General features: G+C 48.4%; 1 protein-coding gene across 1 annotated transcript in view; it reads right to left on the bottom strand.

Moving 5' to 3' along the window:
• dcc (DCC netrin 1 receptor) overlaps positions 1-25,880 on the bottom strand; it is a 1,735,814-nt gene that overhangs the window by 217,097 nt on the left and 1,492,837 nt on the right. Inside the window, exons 14-16 of the mRNA XM_072497411.1 lie at positions 21,352-21,462; positions 13,724-13,918; positions 5,638-5,733 (exon numbers count right to left, since the gene is read on the bottom strand). Coding sequence (XP_072353512.1) covers positions 5,638-5,733; positions 13,724-13,918; positions 21,352-21,462 — 402 coding nt within the window. The remainder of the gene's footprint in view (positions 1-5,637; positions 5,734-13,723; positions 13,919-21,351; positions 21,463-25,880) is intronic.

The following is a 25,880-nucleotide window of genomic DNA, read 5'->3' on the forward strand; positions in this document are numbered from 1 at the left end:
GGCGGGACTTCAGCCCATCCGGGCCGGAGAATCGCACGGGGGGGCCCGCCAACCGCCACCGCCGAATATCCGGTACCGGAGACTTCAGCAACCGGCAGGGGTGGGATTCACGCCAGCCCCCGGCGATTCTCCGACCCGGCGTGGGGTCAGAGAATCTCGCACCTGGGGCGAAATTCTCCGGAAACGGCGCGATGTCCGCCGACTGGCGCCCACAATGGTGCAAATTAGTCGGGCATCGCGCCGCCCCAAAGGTGCGGAATGCTCCGCATCTTTGGGGGCCGAGCCCCAACCTTAAGGGGCTAGACCCGCGCTGGACGAATTTCCGTCCCGCCAGCTGGCGGAAAAGGCCTTTGGTGCCCCGCCAGCTGGCGTTGAAATGACATATCCGGGCAGCGCATGTGCGGGAGCGTCAGCGGCCGCTCACGGCATCCCCGCGCATTCGCAGTGGAGAGAGTCTCTTACGCCTCCGCCATGGTGGAGACCGTGGCAAAGGCGGAAGGGAAAGAGTGCCCCCATGGCACAGGCCCGCCCGCGGATCGGTGGGCCCCGATCGCGGGCCAGGCCACCGTGGGGGAACCCCCCGGGGCCAGATCGCCCCGCGCCCCCCCCCAGGACCCCGGAGCCCGCCCGCGCCGCCTTGTCCCGCCGGTAAGGTAGGTGGTTTAATCTACGCCGGCGGGACAGGCATTTTAGCGGCGGGACTTCGGCCCATCCGGGCCGGAGAATCGCGGGTGGTGGCCCGCCAACCGGCACGCCGCGATTCCCGCCCCCGCCAAATATCCGGTGGTGGAAAATTCGGCAACGGGCGGGGCGGGATTCACGCCAGCCCCCGCGATTCTCCGACCCGGCGGGTGGTCGGAGAATCTCGCCCCAGATGTTTTTGGTGATGTTGTTTGAAGGATTTGTCAAGATAATAGGGAGATCTCCTCGGCTATTTTTTGAAATAGCACCATGGTATCTTTTACGGTAATTCACCTGAGCACGTTTAATATCATCCAAGGAATGGAGTAAACAAAGAGCAAGGAAATAAAGGGTGCATGTATAAATCAAAGCAAAAGGGGGTCAACATGGGAAATGTGGTGATCCACTGTAATAGGAGATGTAAGGTAGGACCTGCACTACAGGTTCGCCGGTAGCTCCTGCCGGCTGGCTCCGCCCAGGGAGAACTGTATAAATATGCATGACCTCCAGTGCCCTGCCATTTCGCCAGCTGCAGCAGGAGGCCACGCATCTGACTGTAATAAAGCCACAGTTGTACTCAACTTTAGTCTTTGTGCAATTGATTGTGCATCAATTTATTACAGTCAGATTTTCCACAGAATGGATATCCGAATTAAGCCCGATCGCCTGCAGCTGGATCCGCACTCGCCCGACGCCAGGAAAGACTTTACTCACTGGCTAGCATGTTTCGAGGCTTACATCAACGCGGCGGACCCCGCGCCAATGGAGGCTGAGAAGATAAACGTCCTGTACTCCAGACTGAGCTCCCGTTGATCCAAGGCGCCACTATTTATACAAAAGCAATGGAACTCCTCAAAGAACACTACACACAGAAGGCGAACACGCTCTTCTCCAGGCATGTACTTGTCACTCGCTCGCAACTACCTGGTGAGTCCATCGAAGACTTCTGACGGGCCCAATTCCACTCGTCCGTGACTGTGACTGTCAGGCTGTCACGGCCGCCGAACACGCGAATCTCCTCATGCGCGATGCCTTCGTGACGGGGATTGCGTCGGACCGCATCCGAGAACGATTGCTGGAAGGGGCCACGCTTGAACTGGCGGAGATGAAAACCTTGGCGCTCTCCATGACGGTCGCATCCCGTAACGTACAATCGTACCTCTCCCGCCGCGCTGCCCACCCTTCTACCCCTCCCTACCCCTCCTGGACTCCGCCGCCGACCTCCTCAGCCGGGGCCCTGCCTTCGCAATACGTCTACGCCGCACGCCGATCCGCACACCCCGGGGGTCCCCGCTGCTACTTCTACGGTCAGCAGAAGCACCCCCGCCAACACTGCCCGGCCCGCACTGCCGCTTGTAAAGCCTGCAGTAAAAAGGGCCACTTCGCGGCTGTGTGCCAGGCCCGCGCAGTCGCTGCGATCGCGCCCGCTATTGCCCCCTCCCCCACGCCAGACGCACAATGGGAGCTGCCATCTTCTCCTCCCGGGTCCGTGCGACCAATGGGTGCCGCCAACTTGTCCCGATCCCACAATGTGCGCACCATGGGCGCCACCATCTTGTCCCGACCCCGCAATGTGCGCACCATGGGCGCCGCCATCTTCTCCCGACCCCGCAATGTGCGCACCATGGGCGCCACCATCTTGTTCCCCACAGGGTCTCCGGACATCTCGACATCGGAACCTCACCCGCTCGCCACCCGAAGAATCCGATGGCTACCCGCAGCTCGCTTCGCTGACGCTGGACCAATCACGCCCGCACAACCTGGCCACCGCGTCGACGACGGTTAAAATCAACGGCCACGCGACCTCGTGCCTGCTGGACTCCGGGAGCACCAAAAGCTTCGTTCACCCAGATACGGTAAGGCGCTGCTCCCTCGCGGTCCACCCAGCCAATCAAAGGATCTCCCTAGCCTCCAGATCCCACTCCGTCCCGATCCGAGGCTTTTGTACAGCCACCCTCACGGCCCAGGGCGTAGAATTTAGTAACTTCCGCCTCTATGTCCTTCCTAATCTCTGCGCTGCATTCCTGTTGGGCCTGGACTTCCAGTGCAACCTCCAGAGCCTCACCCTCAAATTTACCCCTTACCCCCCTTACCGTTTGCGGCCTCGCGACCCTCAAGGTCGATCCCCCCTCCCTTTTTGCAAACCTAACTGCGGATTGCAAGCCCATTGCCACTAGGAGCAGACGGTACAGCACCCAGGACAAGACCTTCATCAGGTCCGAAGTCCAACGGCTGCTTAAGGAGGGTATTATCGAGGCCAGCAACAGCCCCTGGAGAGCCCAAGTGGCAGTGGTTAAAACTGGGGAGAAACACAGGATGGTCGTGGACTACAGCCAGACCATCAATCGGTACACGCAGCTCGACGCGTACCCCCTCCCACGCATATCTGATATGGTCAATCAGATTGCGCAGTATCGGGTCTTCTCAACAATTGACCTGAAATCCGCCTACCACCAGCTCTCCATCCGGAAGTTGGACCGTCCATACACGGCCTTCGAGACGGACGGTCGCCTCTACCACTTCCTTAGGGTCCCTTTCGGTGTCACAAATGGGGTCTCGGTCTTCCAAAGAGAGAAGAACCGAATGGTCGACCAGTATGGTTTGCGGGCCACCTTTCCGTACTTAGATAATGTCACCATATGCGGCCATGACCAGCAGGACCACGATGCCAAGCTCGATAAATTCCTCCACACTGCCACCCTTCTCAACCTGACCTCGAACAAAAAGTGTGTGTTCAGCACGACCCGGTTAGCCATTCTCGACTATATAGTCCAAAATGGTCTTCTTGGGCCCGACCCCAAGCGCATGCACCCCCTCATGGAACTTCCCCTCCCCCACTGCCCAAGGTCCTCAAACGCTCCCTGGGGTTCTTTTCCTACTATGCTTAGTGGGTCCCAAACTATGCGGACAAGGCCCGCCCACTCATTCAGTCCACCCAATTCCCCCTTGCGGCTGAGGCACAACATGCTTTCACCCGCATCAGAGCAGACATTGCCAAGGCCGGGATGCACGCAGTGGATGAGTCACTGCCTCTCCAAGTAGAAAGCAACGCTTCAGATGTCGCCCTTGCCGCCACCCTAAACCAGGCAGGCAGACCCGTGGCATTCTTTTCCCGCACCCTTCATGCCTCTGAAATTCGACACTCATCCTTGAGAAGGAGGCTCAAGCTATCGTTGAAGCTGTGCGGCATTGGAGGCATTACCTGGCCGGTAAGAGATTCACTCTCCTTACGGACCAACGGTCGGTAGCCTTCATGTTCAATAACACACAGCGGGGCAAGATCAAAAATGATAAAATCTTGTGGTGGAGAATCGAGCTCTCCACCTATAATTACGAGATCTTGTATCGCCCCGGTATACTCAACGAGCCCCCAGATGCCCTCTCCCGAGGTATATGTGCCAGCGCACAAATGGGCCAACTCCGGGCCCTGCACGATAGCCTTTGTCACCCGGGGGTCACTCGATTGTACCATCTGGTCAAAGCTCGCAATCTGCCCTACTCCGTCGAGGAAGTAAGGACAGTCACCAGGGACTGCCAGGTCTGTGCGGAGTGCAAGCCGCACTTCTACCGGCCAGACTAGAGTTGCGTACAGCTGTGGCTTTATTACAGTCAGATGCGAGGCCTCCTGCTGCCTCTCATCTGACTGTAATAAAGCCACAGTTGTACGCAACTCTGGTCTTTGTGCAATTGATCGTGCATCAGGAAGTAAGACTTAAAGGGGAACAAAAGAGACATTTAAAGATAAGATAGAGGTCCAGATGTGTGTCTACTCAAAAATCTATCTGAACTAAAACATACAAAACCTTTCTAGTGATTAAGGTATAGGGGAAGACAAGTTCATTGAACTCAAGAGAGAAAGACAAAGGTTAAAACACATAGCTTTTTCTGGCTTGATGGACAAGGAGGAGCTTGTATTGTACTATTTGGAATAGAGAGGTAAATCCTGAACACTACCTCAAGGAAGTACGACTTTAGGTCAAGTGCTAGTGATATGAACTTGCCAAAGATCAACTCACACACCATTTGAGGCAGTACTTTCTCACAAAGCAGAGTCTGAATGATCTTTTTGGCAGGGTAGTGAATTATCCAATAATCAGGGAAATGTTTTAATAGGGAGACTATAGGTAGGCACAGAAGGATAAACTAGATGGGATGAACACTTACATTGGAAATTATATTTGTGGCCTCTATAATAATCTAATGCTCATCTGATGAGTGTCTAGAGCAAAAGGACAATTCATTAGCAAAGGAATATTATCTAGTTCCTTTGAGGTTAAATTGTTATTCAAATAAGCGAGGGATCCTTGTTGAAATTTGTGCTAATTCAGTTAGAGATAGCAACAGACAGAACAATTATCCATTCTTTGAACCTAGCGCTAATATTACACTCTTCCAGGTATAATGTGGGTGAGTTTCAGCCAGCCAAGTGATCCTGCTAATTTATTTCATCATGCTTTCACTGGCTGGCATTTCCACAAGAGATATTTTAATTCTTCGAGGTCTGGATAATTCTTTCTGTTCTGAAGCAGCAGATATATTTTCTTTGCTGGCAATATGCAATTAGCTCCTAAGAAATTTAGTAGCTTTTAAAAGGTACGGTTTTGAGAGCAACAGCAAATAAATGTAGAGATGTGCATAATTTTGATGCGTATATTTTTCTTTATCTCTCCCCTTTCAGCCATGAGCGTGGTTTCACCCCTTTCTCATTCCCTCTGATCCTATGCACACATGGTCTGAAATGTTCAAAGTTTGCCAATATATCTAAAATATTACAACTCCAGAACTGTGGCAAAATAATGGAACATTGAATATTTCCCAATTCACTTTCATTTCAGGAAATGCACAAGATCGTCTAACAAATTTATGGTGGAAATATTCTAGAACAGTTCTCACTACACATCTCGGCCTGGATAATAAATGTTGGCATTGTGAATGCCTCGTCCAAGTATAACCTACCTGATAAAGCCCTGGTGGTGGCACTCTCATACAGAGGGACCCCCTGTCCTACGTTGTTAAAGGCCTTCAAAGAAATGACATAATGGGAGCTTGGCTCTGCAAAAGAAAACACAGTATTAACTTTAGTGTGTCTCATTATTCTTACTTATAAGAGGCATTGTGTGAAATAAAAGGTCTGGAGTGCAGTATTTTAGCTGCTAATTTTTAAACAAGTGTATATCCTAATTCATCCACACATAGGTACATCATTTTTCACTATTTGATATGGATTCACAAATGTGTAGAAGTCATTTGTAGAATTAGACCAAATTAGTTATAGGTCACTGCCAAATTTTACCAATAATATTGATTTGACAGAATATAATAGGAACATGTGCTACTTACCATATGATTATGAAGTATGAACTTATTCTGACCCAGATCTGACCCATAATAACCTAATGAAGTTAAACCTGTGCATAATTTGTATTTTTTTCGATTCCTTTACTGTCATGATATTCAAACACACACATCATGATAGACACACCAACAGACAAATCAGAACACACAACACCACAACCAATCACAGACAAAGACAGGGACTGTATAAAAGGACAAACACGACACCTGGTGGACAGTATTAGCTGGAGACCAGGACAAGGACAGACCTGTTACACGACACACTCAGGGAGACACCACGTGCAGAGTATCCAGAACGAACTGTATATAAAAGTTAAAATAAAATAGAGTTGTACCAAATACAACTGTATTGGTTGGTTCATCTGTGCATCAGGGCACCCAACACCACATGGTACAGGAGTGGATCGATACCTGCCGGCATACCTCAGTGTACAGAGACAACCAGCAGTACCCAGGCAAGATGTTACAGCTCCCGGTTCCACAGCCGCTCCAGTGCCACGGCGATCTCCGCGAAAACTGGCGGCGATTCCGGCAAATGTTTGAATTATTCCTGGTGGCAGCTGAACTCCAAGACCTGGATGATAATGAAAAAATTGAATTTCTCCTCACCATCGCCGGTGCAAGGGCAAAAGGAATATTCACAAGATTCAGTTTCTTCAGGAGGCAGCAAAGGTACGATTACCAGGCAGTCCTGGACAAATTCGCCAAGTACTGTGAGGAAAACGCACTCCAATCGGCAAGTAAAGGTAAGAAAAGCGGCAGTACTCACCTCGTGGCCGGGATCCCGGAGGCTGAATTCCCAGAGGCCGAAATCCCGGGCCTGAGAGAGGGCTGGGTCGAGGTCGGCGGCCATCTTGCTAAAGGTACCACGCTAGCACAGTTGCGCGAGCAGTGCGCAGAACCGGACGTTTTGTTTGCGCATGCGCGAGACGCTGCGCATGCGCAGTCAAGAAAACGGCCATCGGTAAAGGAACAACGATCTGCGCATGCGCAGTCGCTTCCTACGTGCTACATACCGAGCGTCAGGATGTCAGAGGCCCCAGACTGCACCAATTTAAAGGGGAAACGTCCCAAATCCAATTTAAAAGGGAAACGTCCCAAATCAAAAAAACAAAAATCTGTTAAAGCTGTAAAACAACCTTCCCTCACCTGGAATGACAGCACATTGCCGCAAATTGACCCAGGAGATGAATTTGACCTCCGAAGAACCCTGCAACAAGCAGTAACCTACGCACAAGCCGATGATTCCGACCTCGAATACTTCGATGACGATCTTTACATTGTTTCTGGACCTCGCGAGCCCAATGACAGCTCCATGGTCCTAGACGACTACGACTCGGACGAACCTTTCGTGTTGCACATTGGCGACCCTCACATTGAATCCGATGAGATGCGGATTCATTTTTCGGATTTGAAGATCTTCAACCCAGCAGATATGACGTCCCAACTCATCAGTGCAGGATGATGCCGCAGCCAGAAATTAACAGACAGGGAGCGGTGCAAGCCCACAGAGAGTGGCCTGCTGCCACACAGAGCATGGTCCACGTCCCGCTCAGCGTTCCCGACTCTATGAAAGAAGACATGCAAGACTCCAGAGCGCAGTCCTTGCATGAACAAGAAGTAACTCCAGAGTCACAAGCCTCCACAGTGAGCTCGTGGACAGACTCCACGAAAGAAGAAACGTTTGACTCCGATGCGCAGTCCTTGCAGGAACAAGACCATGAGGGTCTAGCAACCTCTCCTGACCAACCAGCGGCAGATGATGCAAGTCTGCCATGCTCACGTGAACAGCAAGAAGGCTATGACAACCTACCACGCTCCACTGCACAGCAGCATGACCATGACGGTCTCTCATGCTACAATGAAGGGCACAGCGCTGATGACTGTTCAAGCCCAACTGAAGACAAGCCAAAGGAATCTCCTCTTCCAAGCCCGAAGGAAAAAGGTTTATGCGCTGACCTTCAGGATCATTATAGCCGAACAGAGATAAATAATGCTGCACGGTCACAGAAGGATGCTGAGGATTTGCTAAAGAAATTACTTGTATGTTTAACTTGCAAGGAGCAGACTGAGAATTGCCAGTGTTTTAGTACAAAAAAAAAAATGGACAAGACATTGATCCTCAGTTAATGGAAATAACACAACCTGAATCATACCTACAGCAGGGACAAATGTCTCCCTTCAACACAACACCGCAAAGTCCCAACTTCGGAGACCAGCAGTTAGTCAGCAATGACTCTTCAAACCTTGAGGGGAACATTAACTGCATTGAATCTATACACACTCCACTGATAAATGAGCAGAACATTGGAGCAAGAATCCTGAGGACACTGACATCGAGTAGCCAGATAAAGAACTTAAAACCCGCAGCAGTTTCAAGTGAACCAAGTGTGCTTTCCACTAATGGTGAAGATGCAGATAAGGTCGACCCGATTATCCATTGTACCACACTAACCCCAGAGATTAAGCAGTTATGTCTGGGGAGTATAATGTGGGCAATTGAGAACAGTAAAAGAGAGACTGTGACCATGCCAGTCCCAGCAAAATCAGACCCAGAGACTATGAAGGCATGTACATTAGACAAAGATACATATGAGGTACCTGAGAAGAAAAGTGAAACGGAATGTTCTTTGGAAAATAGTACAATGTCGAAAGAAACATTGGATCCTACATTCGAGACCATACATATGGGAGAATTTGAGGGCAATAAACATGGGGCGTCATTCTCCGCCGGCGGGAGTCTCCGTTTTGCCGGCGCTGGGGGGGTTTCCTGACGGCGTGGGGCTGCCCCACAATGGGAAACCCCATTGACCGGCCGGTGTTACGGAGACTCCCGCCGGCCGGTCGGGGCAGAAATGTGGCGGGGCGGGTAGGAGTATTTCAAAGAACAAAGAACAAAGAAATGTACAGCACAGGAACAGGCCCTTCGGCCCTCCAAGCCCGTGCCGACCAGACTGCCCGACTAAACTACAATCTTCTACACTTCCTGGGTCCGTATCCTTCTATTCCCATCCTATTCATATATTTGTCAAGATGCCCCTTAAATGTCCCTATCGTCCCTGCCTCCACTACCTCCTCCGGTAGTGAGTTCCAGGCACCCACTACCCTCTGCGTAAAAAACTTGCCTCGTACATCTACTCTAAACTTTGCCCCTCTCACCTTAAACCTATGCCCCCTAGTAATTGACCCCTCTACCCTGGGGAAAAGCCTCTGACTATCCACTCTGTCTATGCCCCTCATAATTTTGTATACCTCTATCAGGTCGCCCCTCAACCTCCTTCGTTCCAGTGAGAACAAACCGAGTTTATTCAATCGCTCCTCATAGCCCAAGGTTCTGCAATGTCTGGGGGAAGATTTAAAATTCCAAAGAAGAAAAGCCCAAATGAAGGACATCGGCAAGACAATGACAGTCCACCGACATGGTTTGCACCACCAGATGAAAACTCTGACAATTTACCCAACCCTAGTGAACAGCAAGCTGCTAATGAGGATCTATCCACGGGATGTGAGACGAGTGACGACAGCATCCCACTTCCCATGCAAAAGGTGCAAGGTGACAGACCTCGCCTAGTGCGTACAGAGGCACTCGACGATCATGGTGGGACCACTGACGACTGCGGTGGCGCCGCACCGCTTCCACCCTTGATGACTTGAGCCTCTCCACTGGTCGGTGCATTCCTGCATGTTCCGACTCCAGAAGTGCAGCTTCAGGGAATCTCGGCTGCCTCCAGTGAACCTGTTGGGACTCCGGATGGGGAGCATCGACGGAAGGCAGACCGGACTCCAGATGGGGAGCAGCCAAGCGCCGACTCTGATTCGCGTACGCCAGACTTTGCTCCGGACGGGCAGTGTCGCGGCCTCGGTGATGGCACGCTCAGGGTGACGACGGATGCCATGGCGACAGGGAATGGATCGCGTGGCAGTCACACTGGGTCGGCAGTGGCGACCAGCACCAGCGGTCCAAGACAGACACACCAATTCGCGCCATCGCCAGACGTTGATGCGAGCAACAACTCTCTCTCCAAGGCGACATGCTTCGACGTTCCTCTGCGGAGTCGCCCTTCCAGCACAGCATGTGGCCGGAACCAGCGTGCACGGTCTCGGCCGACTTCAACATCTGGCACATTCATCGCCTTGCATGACATTAGTGATGGTGCCTCTTCAATGGCAACGACCCATCGGCTACAAGATGACGTCCACCACAAACATAAAAAGAAAAAAGACTCCACCTCGTTCCTGGTATGCAGGGCGGATGGATTGATTCGTCGCCACAATCGGCGCGCCCTTCGCCGACTTCCACGCTCGCAGCCACACTGTACACACACGCCGGATCCTCAACAGGCTTCCGAGGATGACTTTGTGGAGCTGCCGCAGATCACGCCCCTTCCATCGCCACCCGTGGCCAGGCTTGCACATCAGCCGGTGGTTCTTGACCCACCCTTGAGGCGGTCAACCCGAATTCGTCGCAAGCCCATTAGACTGGACTTATAACACTGTTCATATGTTTAAAAAGTTAAACACTTCTGTATTATAATCTGTTGTTGTTCATCATTCCAGATATCGTTTGACCGGACCACTATTCAAAGTTTTTTTTCGCATTCATGTTTTGTTATGGTACAACCTCGTTAGCGTGACGCACCCGCCATCGCCCCATGTAAATAGTTACGTCATATGCACATGCTGTACACAACACACACACACACTCTTAGATGCACTCACGACACGATTATATTTATAACCACGTAGGCACATATCTTTGTAAAAAGGGGGGATGTCATGATATTCAAACACACACATCATGATAGACACACCAACAGACAAATCAGAACACACAACACCACAACCAATCACAGACAAAGACAGGGCCTGTATAAAAGGACAAACACGACACCTGGTGGACAGTATTAGCTGGAGACCAGGACAAGGACAGACCTGTTACACGACACACTCAGGGAGACACCACGTGCAGAGTATCCAGAACGAACTATATATATAAGTTAAAATAAAATAGAGTTGTACCAAATACAACTGTGTTGGTTCATCTGTGCATCAGAGCACCCAACACCACATTTACCCTGCCTCTTTTCCTGTAGTCACTCACCTATGAAAGGCTAGGGAGGGGGAAATATCCATTTATCTGCCTAGATAACTTCAGGTAATTGGCCCAAATGCAAAATTAGTGATAATTATCTTTGTTAGGAAGTAACATTTCCAGGGATTTCTCCTGGTTTCCTGCTATAACTTCATTGGAAGCTTGGCATGAAACCTGGAAGAGCAAACATTTATGTCATATCTCAGGATGTCTCCCAAACTTCTTCAAATTACAGTGGGAGGTCGGGGTAACCTGGAGGTTCCAGGCACGGATGTTGAGATGTGTGCATTTTCCAACATGAGTCATTGCCGACAAGTTAGCAGTGGGAACTCTGATTGTCATTTCCTCCCCCTTGCCTAAAAGGATGCTGAAACTAACTGTAGCTTTTTTTCTTTAATCCAATTAGTAAGGCTCAATGTTTCACAGGTAGCAGATTTATTTGTTAAAACCTGGTAGTACCAGGACAAACCTTTTTCCATGTCACACAGATTGTGTTTCACTAAAAGTAGATTTTAAAAATATATTAAAAATACAACATTTTAGCTGAGAAGGACTGTGACTGGGTTACAAAAGTCTAATTTCATAATGACAATATACACAAATTTCGCATATTCTTGAGTGAATGAATAAAGATGGGATTGTGTTGTCTTTATGACAAAGAAAATGTTGATGCATCATATTCCCCTCAGTAGTAAAGTCAATACTTGAGTAATATAATTTCCATTGCCCAAGGACTAACAAACAGCCATTCTATATATGGGCTCGGGCCAAAACTTTGGAATATTATTATTTCCATTTATTTACTTCAACTCTTATCTGTTGCTTTCCTCCTTGTAGTTAGAGGATAACTAGAATTAGTTTCCTCACCTCTATTGTCAAGTACAAGCAGTTTATGGACTTTTCAGTTTCTGTGATTGAGACTATTTATGTAGGTGTTTCAGCCACCAGCTCATTTCCCTACCCCTTTGTTACTCCAGGTCCAACTCCGTATCACTTGTAGGTTCATCCTATATCTCTCCAGTTCTTCCCAAGCTATCTTCTAGCTCAAAGGGCAGCAAATTATAATAATAATAATCTTTATTGTCACAAGTAGGCTTACATTAACACTGCATGGCAAACGTGTCAAAGATGGCATACAAGATGATTTTCAGTGGCACACAAGATGATTATCCAGTCCGAGCCAACAGACCCACAGACCTGACAGACCAGTTTTTAACAATCAGGACTTGAGAGTGGGGCAGGATTGTTCAGGAGGAGGAGTTTCTAAAATCAGAAATATATCTATCTCCTTCTGGAAACCATTTATTGTTTCAGATTCCGATGCACTATGTGGGAGCAGGTTCCACAAATTTACCACCCTCTGCCTTTTGCATTGTCCCTCCCTCCCCTTCAAAAACTACTGTCATTGCACCCTTCTCAAAAATGGCATCTTCATTCTGCCTAACTACTCTAACTGCTTTCCATATTTGACCTTCCTTTCCTTTCAAACTATCTGATCTTCCATGTTCAAATTCCCTCAGGCTCCTGTCCTATCTGCAGCACCATGCCTCACCTATCAGTGTCATTAACATTACGTCATTTTAACCAGAATAGTGTTACCCTCTCTCTCCTTCTCAAACACTTTGCAATTTGACGCAGTAGGCCATTTCTTGCCTATTTACCACCTGTTATTCATGAGACTGCTCTTTCTTAGTAAAAAGCACTACCACTCTCTTCCTCTGCTTCAAATATTTATCCAGTTTTTCCTTAAAAAGTACAATGGTCTTTGTTTCAACACTCACAAAGGCAAATAATTTGCTGCTCCAATTTCTGGTTGCTGCCTCCAACCTGTACAAGTTTAATGGTCAAGCAGCTAATTCCTACCAGAATCTCTTCAATTAAAATCGTTTATGAGGCCGTCATAATAAAACAGGCTGAAGCTGTCCCCTTGCCCCTTGTGGACAGGCATGGCGCTCACCCTGCTGAATTACTGCTCAGGAACCACGGCCAACATGCACATATTGGCTGGAATTCGCCGACCGTTGGGATTCTCTTTTCCTGCTGGCAGTGCACCGGCATGGGGTGGCTTCAATGGGAAACTCCATTGACAAGCGGCGGGAAGAAAGAATCCCACCGCCAATGTATGAGAACTCTATTTATGTGTTGTTTCATTGCGTCTTCACCAAATCAGGAGGATATCTAAAGTAGCAATTTTGAAATTTAATCACGGACCTTATGCTAAATCAGCAGCTAATTTACACACAGCAAAATCCCACAGATAGGAAATTAGCTCAACAACCAGTTCATTTGGTTTAAATGGGGTGAGTTCAGATGTGGTGGGGTTTATTGTTGTTTACTGACAGGAAATGTCAGGTGATAGGTGAGCAGAGTGTTGAGATCAAACCAGCTGACTCAAGCTGTAGAGACACTGGGCCACTAAGTTTGAGATGATGATTACTGTAGGCTGCACATGGTTTGTTTGTAACATTCTCGCTTTTGCTTTCATGTTTGCAAAAGTATTTTCAGATCACAGATTCACTGTTTAAGATATTAGTGCCAGATGGAAACTGGTATTTCCATTTCTTCTCCAAAAGACTAGGTTCAGGTGATACTTACCTAGATTTTCAATGGAAAAATAGCGTTGCTTGCTGTCGACTTGCACAGTTTCGGCATAGGGGCTCCCCACTCCGTAACCAATGATGTAACCTCTGACCGCTATGTTTGGGTTTAAAGGTGGAGTCCAACTCATCACAATGCTTGTGGTCAGAGGCCTGACGTGAAGAGAACTTGGCTGGTCAGGAACCTGGGATTCTGTGGTTGAAGAAGAAATTTCTCTGTGAGTATATATATATATAACTTTCAAATCCATTTTATAAAATGATCAAAAGGAAATACACATTTTAAGAAAGTAAATACTTGTCATGCAAGTATTTGGAGCACAACAGTTTTAGGACAGGCTTATTTTATTATAGTATTTACAGTTTGTGCCTTCTACCATTAAAATGCCTCAAAGAGTTTCATACAATGGACTCATTTTGAACTAAACTGACTGCTAATGTGTACACAAATGCATTATGTCTCTATGTCAGTCAAATCCTTCAAACAATAATGAGATTAATCACTTAATCATTTTGTGGTGTTAACTGAAGTAAGACTATCAGGTCACCAGGAAGAACCACTGCTCATCTTTAAGTACCCTCACTAGATCTTAAAATCCACAGGAAGATAGGGGACGGGATTCTCCGATCGGCAACGGCAAAATTGCGTTTGCCAATCGGTCGGAGAATAAATTTTTAAGCCAAAATTGGGGGCGGCGCGTTTTTCCGTGGCTCCGCCCCCTCATAAATGGCGTACTCCTCGCGCCGTCGGGATGGCCTCAGGACGTCATCTGAGACCCTCCCCCGATGCTCTGCTCCCAATGGGCCGACTTCCCGACGGCGTGGGACACGTGTCCTCTCACTTTTCGTAAACCTGCCGTGGCAGCTGCGGACTGTGTCCAGAGTCGCCACAGTCGGGGGGGGGGGGGGGGTGGGGGGGGGAGCGGTTCCGCTGGCAGGAGGGGCTTCAGCAGGAGCCGGGGGGTCTGGTGGGGGGTGGTCCAGGGGTGACGAGGGGGTTACAGGGGGGCAGTTTTTGGCAGGCTGGGTCCACGCACGGCCGCGCCATGTTGTACAATGCTGCCGCTGCAGGTCGCCGCCGTATGCATGCGTGGCCACGGACATGGCCATTCTGCATCCGTATCGGCAGATACCCCACATGGCTACTAGCTCCTCACCGGTCCAGGAATTGGTGAGGGATTATCGCCGATTTTGTGCCCCTAAAACACCCGCAAATTCTCCATTTGAGCCAACACTTTGCTGCTGAAACGGAGAATCCAGCCCAGGATCTCAGTTTAATATCCTCAAGTTGATTTTCCAAATGAGCACTGCTGGCATGGACGCCTGCCAGTGCACAGCTCATACTGAAAAATCCCATGTGTACTTCCCATGACCTTGTGTCTGTAAATGGTACCACAGTGGAGTCTTTGCTAACTCACAGTCGGGCTGTTTACACAATCCTAGTTGCTTGAAGGCTCTGAGGAATTGGCTGAGATGAGCTATGACTTCAGATAGACTCACCATCGATTGACTAAATCTGAATTCCAATTAGATTTTACTGAAGCCAGGTTGTTCACCACTGGAGGTTTGCAGCTTTTACTTTAAATTTTTGTTCCTTTAAATTAGAGTGTTAACAAGCTTGCCTTTAAAATTTTATTATAACAGATAGATAGATAGCTCTACAGACAATGGGCTGGATTCTCTGATTTTGAGGCTATGTCCGGAGAATGTGTCTAGTCTTATGATGTAAAAGTCAGCCCCGCACCCACACTGATGCTCCGCCCGGTGGGGGACATCAGCCGTGCCATGTAAAAGCCCCGTCGTTCCCAAGAAATGGCTGGAGAATAGCCGGGTCCGTGACCGCGCACGCAGATGGTGACGACCTGCAGCGGTTGCGCCGTACAGCATGGCGCCGGTCGCGCATGGACCCGGCCTGCCAGATAGTGGCCCCCTGTAACACCCCTCGCCACACCTGGACCACCCTCCACCAGTCCCCCCCCCAGACCCCGCCGAAGCCCACGGAACGGCTCCCCCTCCCGACTGTGGAGGCGCTGGACACAGTTTGCAGCCGCCACACCAGGTTTACAAAAGCTCAGCACAAGTGATCCACGCCATCGGGAAGTCGGCCCATCGAAGGCGGTGCATCGAGGGAGGACCTTCAGGTGATGTCCTGAAGCCACTGATGCTGTTTTGGAGGGAGCAGAGCGTACGAAAACAGGCGCCGACCCCCCGATTTCGGAGTCAAAAGGGATTTTCCGCCTGATCGCCGAATGCGATTTTGGCGTCGACAAGAGGAGAATCTTGCCCATAATTTTTGCCTAAACACCTCAAACCTTTCAATGCTAACCTGACAAGGCACATTTCTGCAAAGGGTTTTATGTGTGGAAATTGTTAGTTTGGTTCTGTCTATGCACACCAAGAAGAAATTGACCTATTTGTTACATTTCACGCAGGGTGGAATTCTCCTATCCTGCCCCTGACGGGCATGAGCGGAGGATCTTATGTGAGCCAAAAAGTCGGAAAGCTGCCAGCATAAAATCAGGTTGCAATTCTCCCAATTGCGGGTTAATGGCAGGTCGGTCTTCTTACTGACTGGTGGTGTGAATGCCATTTGCATTAAATTGGATCTCACGAGCGCTCATTAAGACAGCTGCCCATCAGCATTCATAGAAAATACAGCTCATGCTCCACTTACACAATCAGGCAAAGGCACCACTTGAATTTAGGAAGCAATCTTTCTTCTGTTTGGGACATTCATTCATAGCATTTACAGTGCAGAAGGAGGCCATTTGGCCCATCGAGTCTGTACCGGCTCTTGGAAAGAGCACCCTACCCAAGGTCAACACCTCCACCCTATCCCCACAACCCAGTAACCCCACCCAACACTAAGGGCAATTTTGGACACTAAGGGCAATTTATCATTGCTAATCCACCTAACCTGCACATCTTTGGACTGTGGGAGTAAACCGGAGCACCCGGAGGAAACCCACGCACACACGGGGAGGATGTGCAGACTCCACACAGACAGTGACCCAAGCCGGAATCGAACCTGGGACCCTGGAGCTGTGAAGCAATTGTGCTATCCACCATGCTACCGTGCATTCTGCCAGGCCTTCCAAGCTTGCGTCACGTCAGGGTGAAATTAGGTTGGGCTAAAATCCAGCTGCTAAAGAGTGGTGTGCACAAGCCCGTCCTCAGTTTGCAAGAGACTTTGGGGTGAGTGCAACACTGCCATGGTGCTGCACTGTTCCCAGTGCACTGTTCACCACCATGCTGCTGGACTCATTGACCCTCCTGTGTCACCAAATTGGATCAGTATTGCGCTTGGGTTGGGGAATACCCAGTCTCCATGTCCCTGGTGCTACACACCAGCACTGTGCTGCAGGAGCCATGCAGCCATGGCAACAAAGATTTGAGGTTTGACTGGGGGTGGAGTGAGAAGTGAGGCCAGGGTGCTAGGGGTGGCCTGACCAAGACAAGGCAGGTAATGTGCAAGGAGGATTGCGTAAGGAGTGGGGAGACGGGTTAAGGAGTGGGGGGACGGGTTAAGGAGTGGGGGGATGGGTTAAGGAGTGGAGGGACAGATGAGTGCTCATGATGGCAGGCAAAGGGGCAAGGAGGTTGATGAAGAATATGAACAATGAAAGGCAGAGGGAAGACCGAGGGTAGGGAAGCTGTGCCCACCTGTATCAAAAGCTCACAAACAAGGGGGTCAAAGGAATAATGCATTGTTTCCAAGAAGGAGATATACAAAGACTCCAAATGCGATAAGTAGAGTGGGGCATGGGTGCCCCGCAGGTAATGGGCTCAGGGGAGGAGATAGCTGAGGAGATTGTAGAGGCACTGGTGGTGATCTTTCAGGAATCACTGGAGGCAGGAAGGGTCCCAGAGGGCTGGAAAGTGGCTAATGGAACATCGCTATTTAAGAAGGAAGGGAGGCAGAAGATGGGAAATTATAGGCCGGTTAGCCTGACTTTGGTCATTGGCAAGATTTTAGAGTCCATTATTAAAGATGAGATCGCGGAGTACTTGGAAGTGCATGATAAAATAGGACCGAGTCAGCATGGCTTTGTCAAGAGGAGGTCATGTCTGACAAACTTGGTAGATTTCTTTGAGGAGGTAACAAGGAAGTCAGGTAAAAGAGAACCAGTGGACGTATTTTATTTAGATTTCTAGAAGGCCTCTGACAAGGTGCCGCATAGGAAACTGTTAAATCAGTTAAGAGCCCATGGTGTTAAGGGTAAGATCCTGGCATGGATAGAGGATTGGCTGACTGGCAGAAGGCAGAGAGTGGGGGTAAAGTGGTCTTTTTCAGGATGGCAGTCGGTGCTAGTGGTGTGCCTCAGGGGTCGGTGCTGGGACCACAGCTTTTCACAATATACATTAAAGATTTGGAATCAGGAACTGAAGGCACTGTTGCTAAGTTTGCAGATGATACAAAGCTATGTAGAGGAACAGATAGTATTGAGGAAGCAAGGGGGCTGCAGAAGGATTTGGTCAGGCTAGGAAAGTGGGCAAAGAAGTGTTAGGATGGAATACAATGTGGAAAAGTGTGAGGTTATGCACTTTGGAAGGAGGAATGGAGGCATATACTATTTTCTAAATGGGGAAATGTTGAGGAAATCGGAAACACAAAGGGACTTGGGAGTCGTTGTTTAAGATTCTCTTAAGATTAACGTGCAGGTTCAGTCGGCAGTTAGGAAGGCAAATGCAATGTTAGCATGTTAGTCGATAGGGCTAGAATACAAGAGCAGGAATGTACTCCGGAGGCTATAAAAGGCTCTGGTCAGACCCCATTTGGAGCATTGTGAGCAGTTTTGGGCCCCGTATCTAAGGAAGGATGTGCTGGTCTTGGAAAGGGTCCAGAGGAGGTTTACAAGAATGATCCCTGGAATGAAGAGCTTGTCATATGAGGAACATTTGAGGACTCTGGGTCTGTACTTGTTGGAGTTTAGAAGGATGAGGGGGGATCTTATTGAAAGTTACAGGATACTGCGAGGCCTGGATAGAGTGGGCGTGGAGAGGATGTTTCCACTAGTAGGAAAACTATAACCAGAGGACACAATCTCAGACTGAAGGGACGATCCTTTAAAACACAGATGAGGAGGAATTTCTTCAGCCAGGTGGTGGTGAATCTGTGGACTCTTTGCCACAGAAGGCTGTGGAGGCCAAATCACTGAGCGTCTTTAAGACAGAGATAGATAGGTTTTTGATGGAGGGTGTGCAGAGGAGATTCACAAGGTTAATCCCAGAGCTGAAGGGGTTGGATTATGAGGAGCGGTTGAGTAGACTAGGACTGCACACGTTGGAATTTAGAAGGATGCGGGGTGATCTTATAGAAACATATAAAATTATGATGGGAATGGATAGGATAGATGCGGGCAGGTTGATTTCACTGGTGGGTAAAAGCAGAACGAGGGGACATAGCCTCAAAATAAGGGGAAGTAGATTTAGGACTGAGCTTAGGAGGAACTTCTTCACCCAAAGGGTTGTGAATCTATGGAATTCCTTGCCCAGTGAAGCAGTTGAGGCTCCTTCATGAAATGTTTTTAAGATAAAGATAGATAGTTTTTTGAAGAATAAAGGGATTAAGGGTTACGGTGTTCAGGCTGGAAAGTGTAGCTGAGTCCAAAAAAGATCAGCCATGATCTCATTGAAATGGCGGAGCAGGCCCGAGGGGCCAGATGGCCTACTCCTGCTCCTAGTTCTTATGTTCTTATGATCTATAAGGGGATCAGGGGTTATGGAGAAAAGGCAAGAGAATGGGGATGAGGAAAATATCAGCCATGGTTGAATGGCGGAGCAGACCCATTGGGCCAAGCGGCTTAATTCTGCTCCTATGTCTTATGATCTTATGCTTCTCTCTTTGACATCCTGCGTGGTGCTGGTGAAGGAAGTTGAGCTGGAGAGAATGATGTGAGTGGTGACCTTTAAACCTGCAAGCATACGGCAGGCGGTCGAATCAGCTGCCGACCGCTAGTTGACTCTGAAGGAAACGCGCCTGTACATGATTAATGATGTGGAGATGCTGGCGTTGGACTGGGGTGAGCACAGTAAGAAGTCTTACAACACCAGGTTAATCCTGGCACGGGATTTTGCCAATCTTGCCAGCAGGAAAGGCGCCATTGGAGCCGTCTGCCTCCGCACCATCTCAAAATGGCATGGCAGCACAGTGGTTGGCATTGTTGCTTCACAGCGCCAGCGTCCCAAGTTCGATTCCCGGCTTGGGTCACTGTCTGTGTGGAGTCTGCCTGTTCTCCCCGTGTCTATGTGGGTTTCCTCTGGGTGCTCCGGTTTCCTCCCACAAGTCCTGAAAGACGTGCTGTTAGGTGAATTGGACATCCTGAATTCTTCCTCTGTGTACCCGAACAGGTGCCGGAATGTGGCGACTTGGCGCTTTTCACAGTAACTTCATTGCAGAGTAAGCCTTGTGACAATAAAAATTATTATTAAAATGGGAGAATTCTATCCGTAATTTCCTATGTTTTTCTCAGAGTACATTATTCTCTCAATTTCTTCTCTAAGATACTGTCACTGGGTGGTATGTTTCTTGCAGCTAAGAAATTAGGAATCAGCATTGTGTCAGATAGAGGATCCATTCTGATTGGCGCTCCATTCTTCTTTGTTGGTAGCCATTTGACCTCTACAGTTGCCTCCCTATTGTAGACGGTCAATGCATATTACCGTCCACTGATCCTTGGCCCATAGACTAATCAATACAGTGAGCAGGAGATCAAATTTGCTCCCATCAATGTCTTGGGTCTCCATCACCATACCTTCATGCTGGTCAGAAAATCTTGACTTCACTATCTTGTTGGTTCCATCGCTCTCTCTTTCTCTTTCCTTCTTTCTCTCTCTATCACTCACACACACATGTTCTTTCCTGCATCTGTACTCACATCTGTACTCATATTATTTTTCCTATAAAATCAGGTATTTCTCTATTTATTCAAGGCAATTGCAGTGAGGCTACAATGATGAAGCACAAATATATAAATGTACTGTCAGTAATACATAAAGAAAGAAAACTCAGTTTTCGATCTGCTATTGTGCTGCAAAATTACTTCCTCTTATCGTGTAGTCGTAAGAGCGAAAGTTCATGATTAAATATTTTTGGTGCTTCATAACCTTCACAGAGCTTGGCAAAAGAAAGTGCTCAATAGAAACAAGACAATTGGCCGATATGCTCAAGTGCAGTGTAAAGACAGCGTTTATTGTACACAACAAAACTGGCGTCTGATCAATTTATTGATCACTAATGGCTTCCGCTTCATGCTCCGTGAGTTAACGCATTCACCACTCAAGTTATATCTTTTGCACAAAGCATTCACTATTCAACAGCCCTCTCGGTTGATCTTCATACAAAACCATGGAGCGGGATTATCCATCCTGCCCCCCGCTGGCAGCAGGATTCTCCATCCCGCCAGCCGGCCAATGGGGTTTCCCTTGTGGGCAGCCTCACGCCGTCAGGAAATCCCCGGGTGTGGGTGCGCTGCCGGCGCAATGGAGAATCCCGCCAGCGGAGAATCCAGCCCATGATCTGTTACCACTGCCTACCAAATTACTGGTGATCTGTTGGCCATCATTTTAATTGCCACAATTTAATGCTGTAAGTGGTGTGTCAATGTTTTGTGAAATGATTATTACCATCTAAATCATTCTCTGGTGTTTCCACTGTGAACCAGTCGGACGCAGGGCCTGTCCCATTCACTGTCATAGCAGCAACTTGAAAACTGTAATGACCTCCTTTGTCCAGACCTATCAATCAAATCATGGCAATGGTTAGTGCAAACTGTCATTCAAAGATTATTTAATGTTTTACATGATTCATATGTCAGACAAGAAGTATTAGATTCTAGAACAAGCATTGTAATCATCTGTTCTCCTTTGAATATGAACTGAGGCCTACCATCCAGTGTACATAAAATCATACAATCCTGACATTTGAGTAGATCTTGGCTTTGTGCGATAGTGTAAAATGAGTGATAGTGAGTCAGCAGCACAATTTACATCTCTGCTGATTTTTGTTTACTGAAGCGGATGGAATTAAATTTAGTCATAGATGCAAAAATGCTGCCAGCTCACAATCAGCCCGTTTACACTATCACACAGAGTCAAGATCTACTCTGTAGAAATCTGTTATTATTGGAATTGATAATACATCACTGGAAGAGGTTGCCACTTTACTCTTGTGGGGTACTGCATTAAACCAACTACAACTCTACTGAGAAAAGACCAGCACACCGAGCCCCGATGCAATTATCAGGGTGTACCCAGTGCACATACAAGAATACAAATTGCATGGATCCATTGCTAGCACAGAATCTTGCGAGACATGAACATACAAGAATACTATAAATAAGATCAGGCCATATCGTCGTCGAGTCTTCTCAATACGATCACGGCTGATCTCGGGCTTCAACTCCACTTTCCCGCCTGCTCACCATATCTCAAGAGATCAAAAATCTTTCTATCCCAGCCTTAAATATATTTAATGATGGAATATCCACAACGTTCTGGGGTAGAGGATCCCAAAGATTCCTGACCCTTTGAGTGAAGTAATTTCTCCTCATCTCAGTCCCAAATGATCTGCCCCTTACCATGGTTAGGAGGTAGGATATTATGTCCCAATTCTGCATCCTGTCGTCATGCTTAGTGAGTGCACTAGCCATGGTTCCATGTGCTTTTCATCTCATAGTGCTTGCTTGCCTCAGTTGGCAACAATTGCCTTGCTCAAGGACTTGATTGCTCAATCTATGCTGACATTTCAGTGTTTAATGAAAGCAGTGCTTCATTCTCAGAAGTAATCCTCATACTGTCAGGTACTTTCTGCCCTTAGAGTTGATTTTTTTTCCCCATATTTTATATTACCTTTCTGCTAAGTACCATCTCCCTATGACCTTCAGAGCATTCTTATTTGTCCAGATATAAAGAGAAATTTTCAGTAATGTGCTCGGAATAATGGTCAGGAATTTTCTTACTGCCCCTGAACCACTCTGTAACTTTGCTGGTAGTAAAGACGGGATTCTCCGTCGGCGGGATGTCCGTTCTGCCGGTAGCACACCCACGCTTGCGGGTTTCCCGGCAGCATGAGGTGGCCACAATGGGAAATTACATTGTCAGGTGGCCAGGACGGAGAATCCCGTGGACGGTGAGGCCATGCCGCCAAGGAACACATGGCTGGCTGACCGAAGAATCCCTCAGAGGAGTCCTGTTTACTTTTGAAAAAGGGGGAGGCTGGGTTTTACAGCCTCCTGCGCTATGTTTTTGGCAGGGGAGGGGGGATGGCTACATGAAATATGTTGGGTACATAGTCAACCTGCTTCTTGCCCACACCCGACCAGTTCTCCATAATATGGAGAGTGGATAAGTTGCCCACTAGGTCCCCCACCCTGCCGCCTATTGAGGCCTTTAACTGCCCACGTAAATGGCAATTAGGGGCCTCAATCCACCTCCACTGTCACAAAAGGCAGGCAGGGCAGAGTGCAAAGGCCATTTGTGAAAGGGTTTCTTTGAGAAGACATGAAGGATAGCGGCTCATCAATTGGAGATACCTGCACACATCAGGGGCAGCAGCACCCCCTTCATTCCTTGACACCTGGCCAAAACCTGACCCCCCCCCCCCCCCCCCCCCCCCCCACCTTTCTCACCCACATTCCCTAAGCTCTTTGATCCCTCTCCATCATAAAACACCAGGACTTACATGTCTGTGGTCACCATCGCTCTCCTCCCTGCAGCCACTATTGAATTTGTGTGCTTCCGGGACTGCTAGAGCAGCCAGCCAATCATAAGGCAAGGATGGAGAGTGAGGAGTTGTGGGTAAAGGGTTGAAGCCTGAATTGGTAAGCATTTCTTTCTCTTGTGATTGAAATATTTTCACAATAGCTGTTTACTTTCTTGGTTTCAGGGGACAGGGAGTCCGGACACAACTCCCCACAGACTGAGCAGAAAGGCTGGCCTTCTTGATGGGGGTTACGTCAAAATGTCCGGTGAGAGAAGTTTGAGTATAGAGGGATATGGGCCAAATGCGGACAAGTTCGACTAGCCTACTGATAAAAACTGGGGGGCATGGACAAGCTGGGCCGAAGGGCCTGTTTCCATGCTATAAATATCTATGACGCTATGACTCTATCTCTGAGGAACCCACAAAGTCTGGTGTGCAATAACCAGGCTTCATACAAACTCAGGATTATGTAGACAACAAAAAAAAGTCACAGCCATGGCAAAAAATGTTTGCATCCCAGCCCAGGGACAATCGGAAATGCTTGTCTGGGTCTGGGCTGCAGATTTTAAACTCCCGCTGAATAGTTCCAATGGGCCGGGCCTCCATCCGCTCAATAGGGGAACTCATATTCCACAAGCTCCACGGGGCGATTTATCGGCTTTCTTGTGCAAGGCCCCTACTTCCAACCTTAGGGCACTACTCCACAGTTCCCCTTGTAGTTCTTGAGCCCTTTTCTCTGTGTTTTTCAAAGACAGGGGTATCCCAATGGTCTTTTTCAGGTCTAGATTAGACTCCGCCAGTAACTTATTTTGAGTAGTGACATTGCATATTCCACACACCAATCTATTGCATGGCATCTCGGTCAGTGATGGGCCCAATTTGCAGTATTCTGCCAATTTTTGCAACCTTCTGAGAACTTCAGTGATGGGCTCCCCTGGGGTCCTCCCTGCTATATTAAAATAGTGGCTGGAATTCTCCGACTGTTGGGATTCTCTGTTTCCATTGGCAGTGCACCCCTGCGCTCCTGGTGGTGTGGGGTATCTCCAATGAGAAATCCCATTGACAGCGAATCCCGGAATCCTGCCGCCAGTGAACAGCATGCCATCAGGAAACATGCAGCTGGGAGAATGGAGAATCCAGCCAGGTATTCTTGGAGGACCATTGATGGCTTTGGGGCCTAGTGATTTCACACTAGGTCTACGAGCTTGTCAAATGTTTTTGAGTCAGGAGCCTTGGGGTTGGTTAGGCTTTTTATTATGCTGAACATTGGGGGCCCGCAAGCTGTCAGGATGATTACTTTCTGCTTCTTGTCTCCCACAATGTTATTGGCCCGAAATAAATAAGGCGTGAGCTTTGCCACGTAGCACAAGTGATTAGCACTGTGCCTTAACAGCGCCAGGGTCCCAGGTACGATTCCCTGCTGGGTCACTGTCTGTGTGGAGTCTGCACGTTCTCCCTGTGTCTGCGTGGGTTTGCTCCGGTTTCCTTGCACAGTCCAAAGACGTGCAGGGAAGGTGGATTGGCTTTGATAAATTTCCCTTAGTGACCAAAAAAGGTTAGGAGGGGGTTATTGGGTTAAGGGGATAGGGTGGAAGTGAGGGCTTAAGTGGGTCGGTGCAGACTTGATGGGCCGAATGGCCTCCTTCTGCATTGTATGTTCTATGTTCTATTTGGCCCAATCTTCTCCATGAATATCGTAAGGCTTGGGTTTACCGACAAAAATTAATAACCAGGTATCATCATGATTTATTTTAAGAGTATGTAGATTGTAGGAAGAAGAACTGAAGGAGTAAGCTTTTTTTGTTGTGAGATCCTGCAAGGTACATTTTGACTTCAACACTAAGAGAATTACGGGAAGAGGAGGAACAGGAGTGTGTAGGATGATACAAGGAAACAGAGAAGGAGGTTCCTAGGAGTACTGGCAATTGCATTTTGAATCTCTCCTGTATGCATGTTGTCCAGATGGAGATAGATTAGATGTATCATAGTCTGTACAAGTAACAAACTTGTCCAGTGTATCACACTAAATACAAATGTTGTACATCCCTATGTACAGGCAGAATTCTTCCATCCAGGACTAAGTCCTGCGACGGGGTGGGTACGGGTAGTGTCTCCTGCTGTGAAGGCCAACGGGAAATCCACAGTTTCTCCCAATCCTGGTGTCATCCATTATTCAGGCAGGGGTTTCCTGACATCTTGCATGGTGGGGTGGGCTGGATGGCGCGCGCCCCAATGTCATATCCAGGCGTCATATCTAAAAGGTGCTCGAAGATCCACTGTCTAAAGGAACAATGGAGATGTTTGGAAGTGGAAGTGAAGGTCCAGTGCCAAAATTCAGTAATGACACTCCACACATCCTCCTTGACTATGTCGAGGTCTGGAGGAATATACTGTACCCAACTGATGGGAGAAGGAGATCAAGCAGGGAAACCAACCCTGCATAGGTGTAGGC

The sequence above is a fragment of the Scyliorhinus torazame genome, chromosome 3 (genome assembly GCF_047496885.1).
Source record: "Scyliorhinus torazame isolate Kashiwa2021f chromosome 3, sScyTor2.1, whole genome shotgun sequence".
Classification (NCBI taxonomy): domain Eukaryota; kingdom Metazoa; phylum Chordata; class Chondrichthyes; order Carcharhiniformes; family Scyliorhinidae; genus Scyliorhinus; species Scyliorhinus torazame.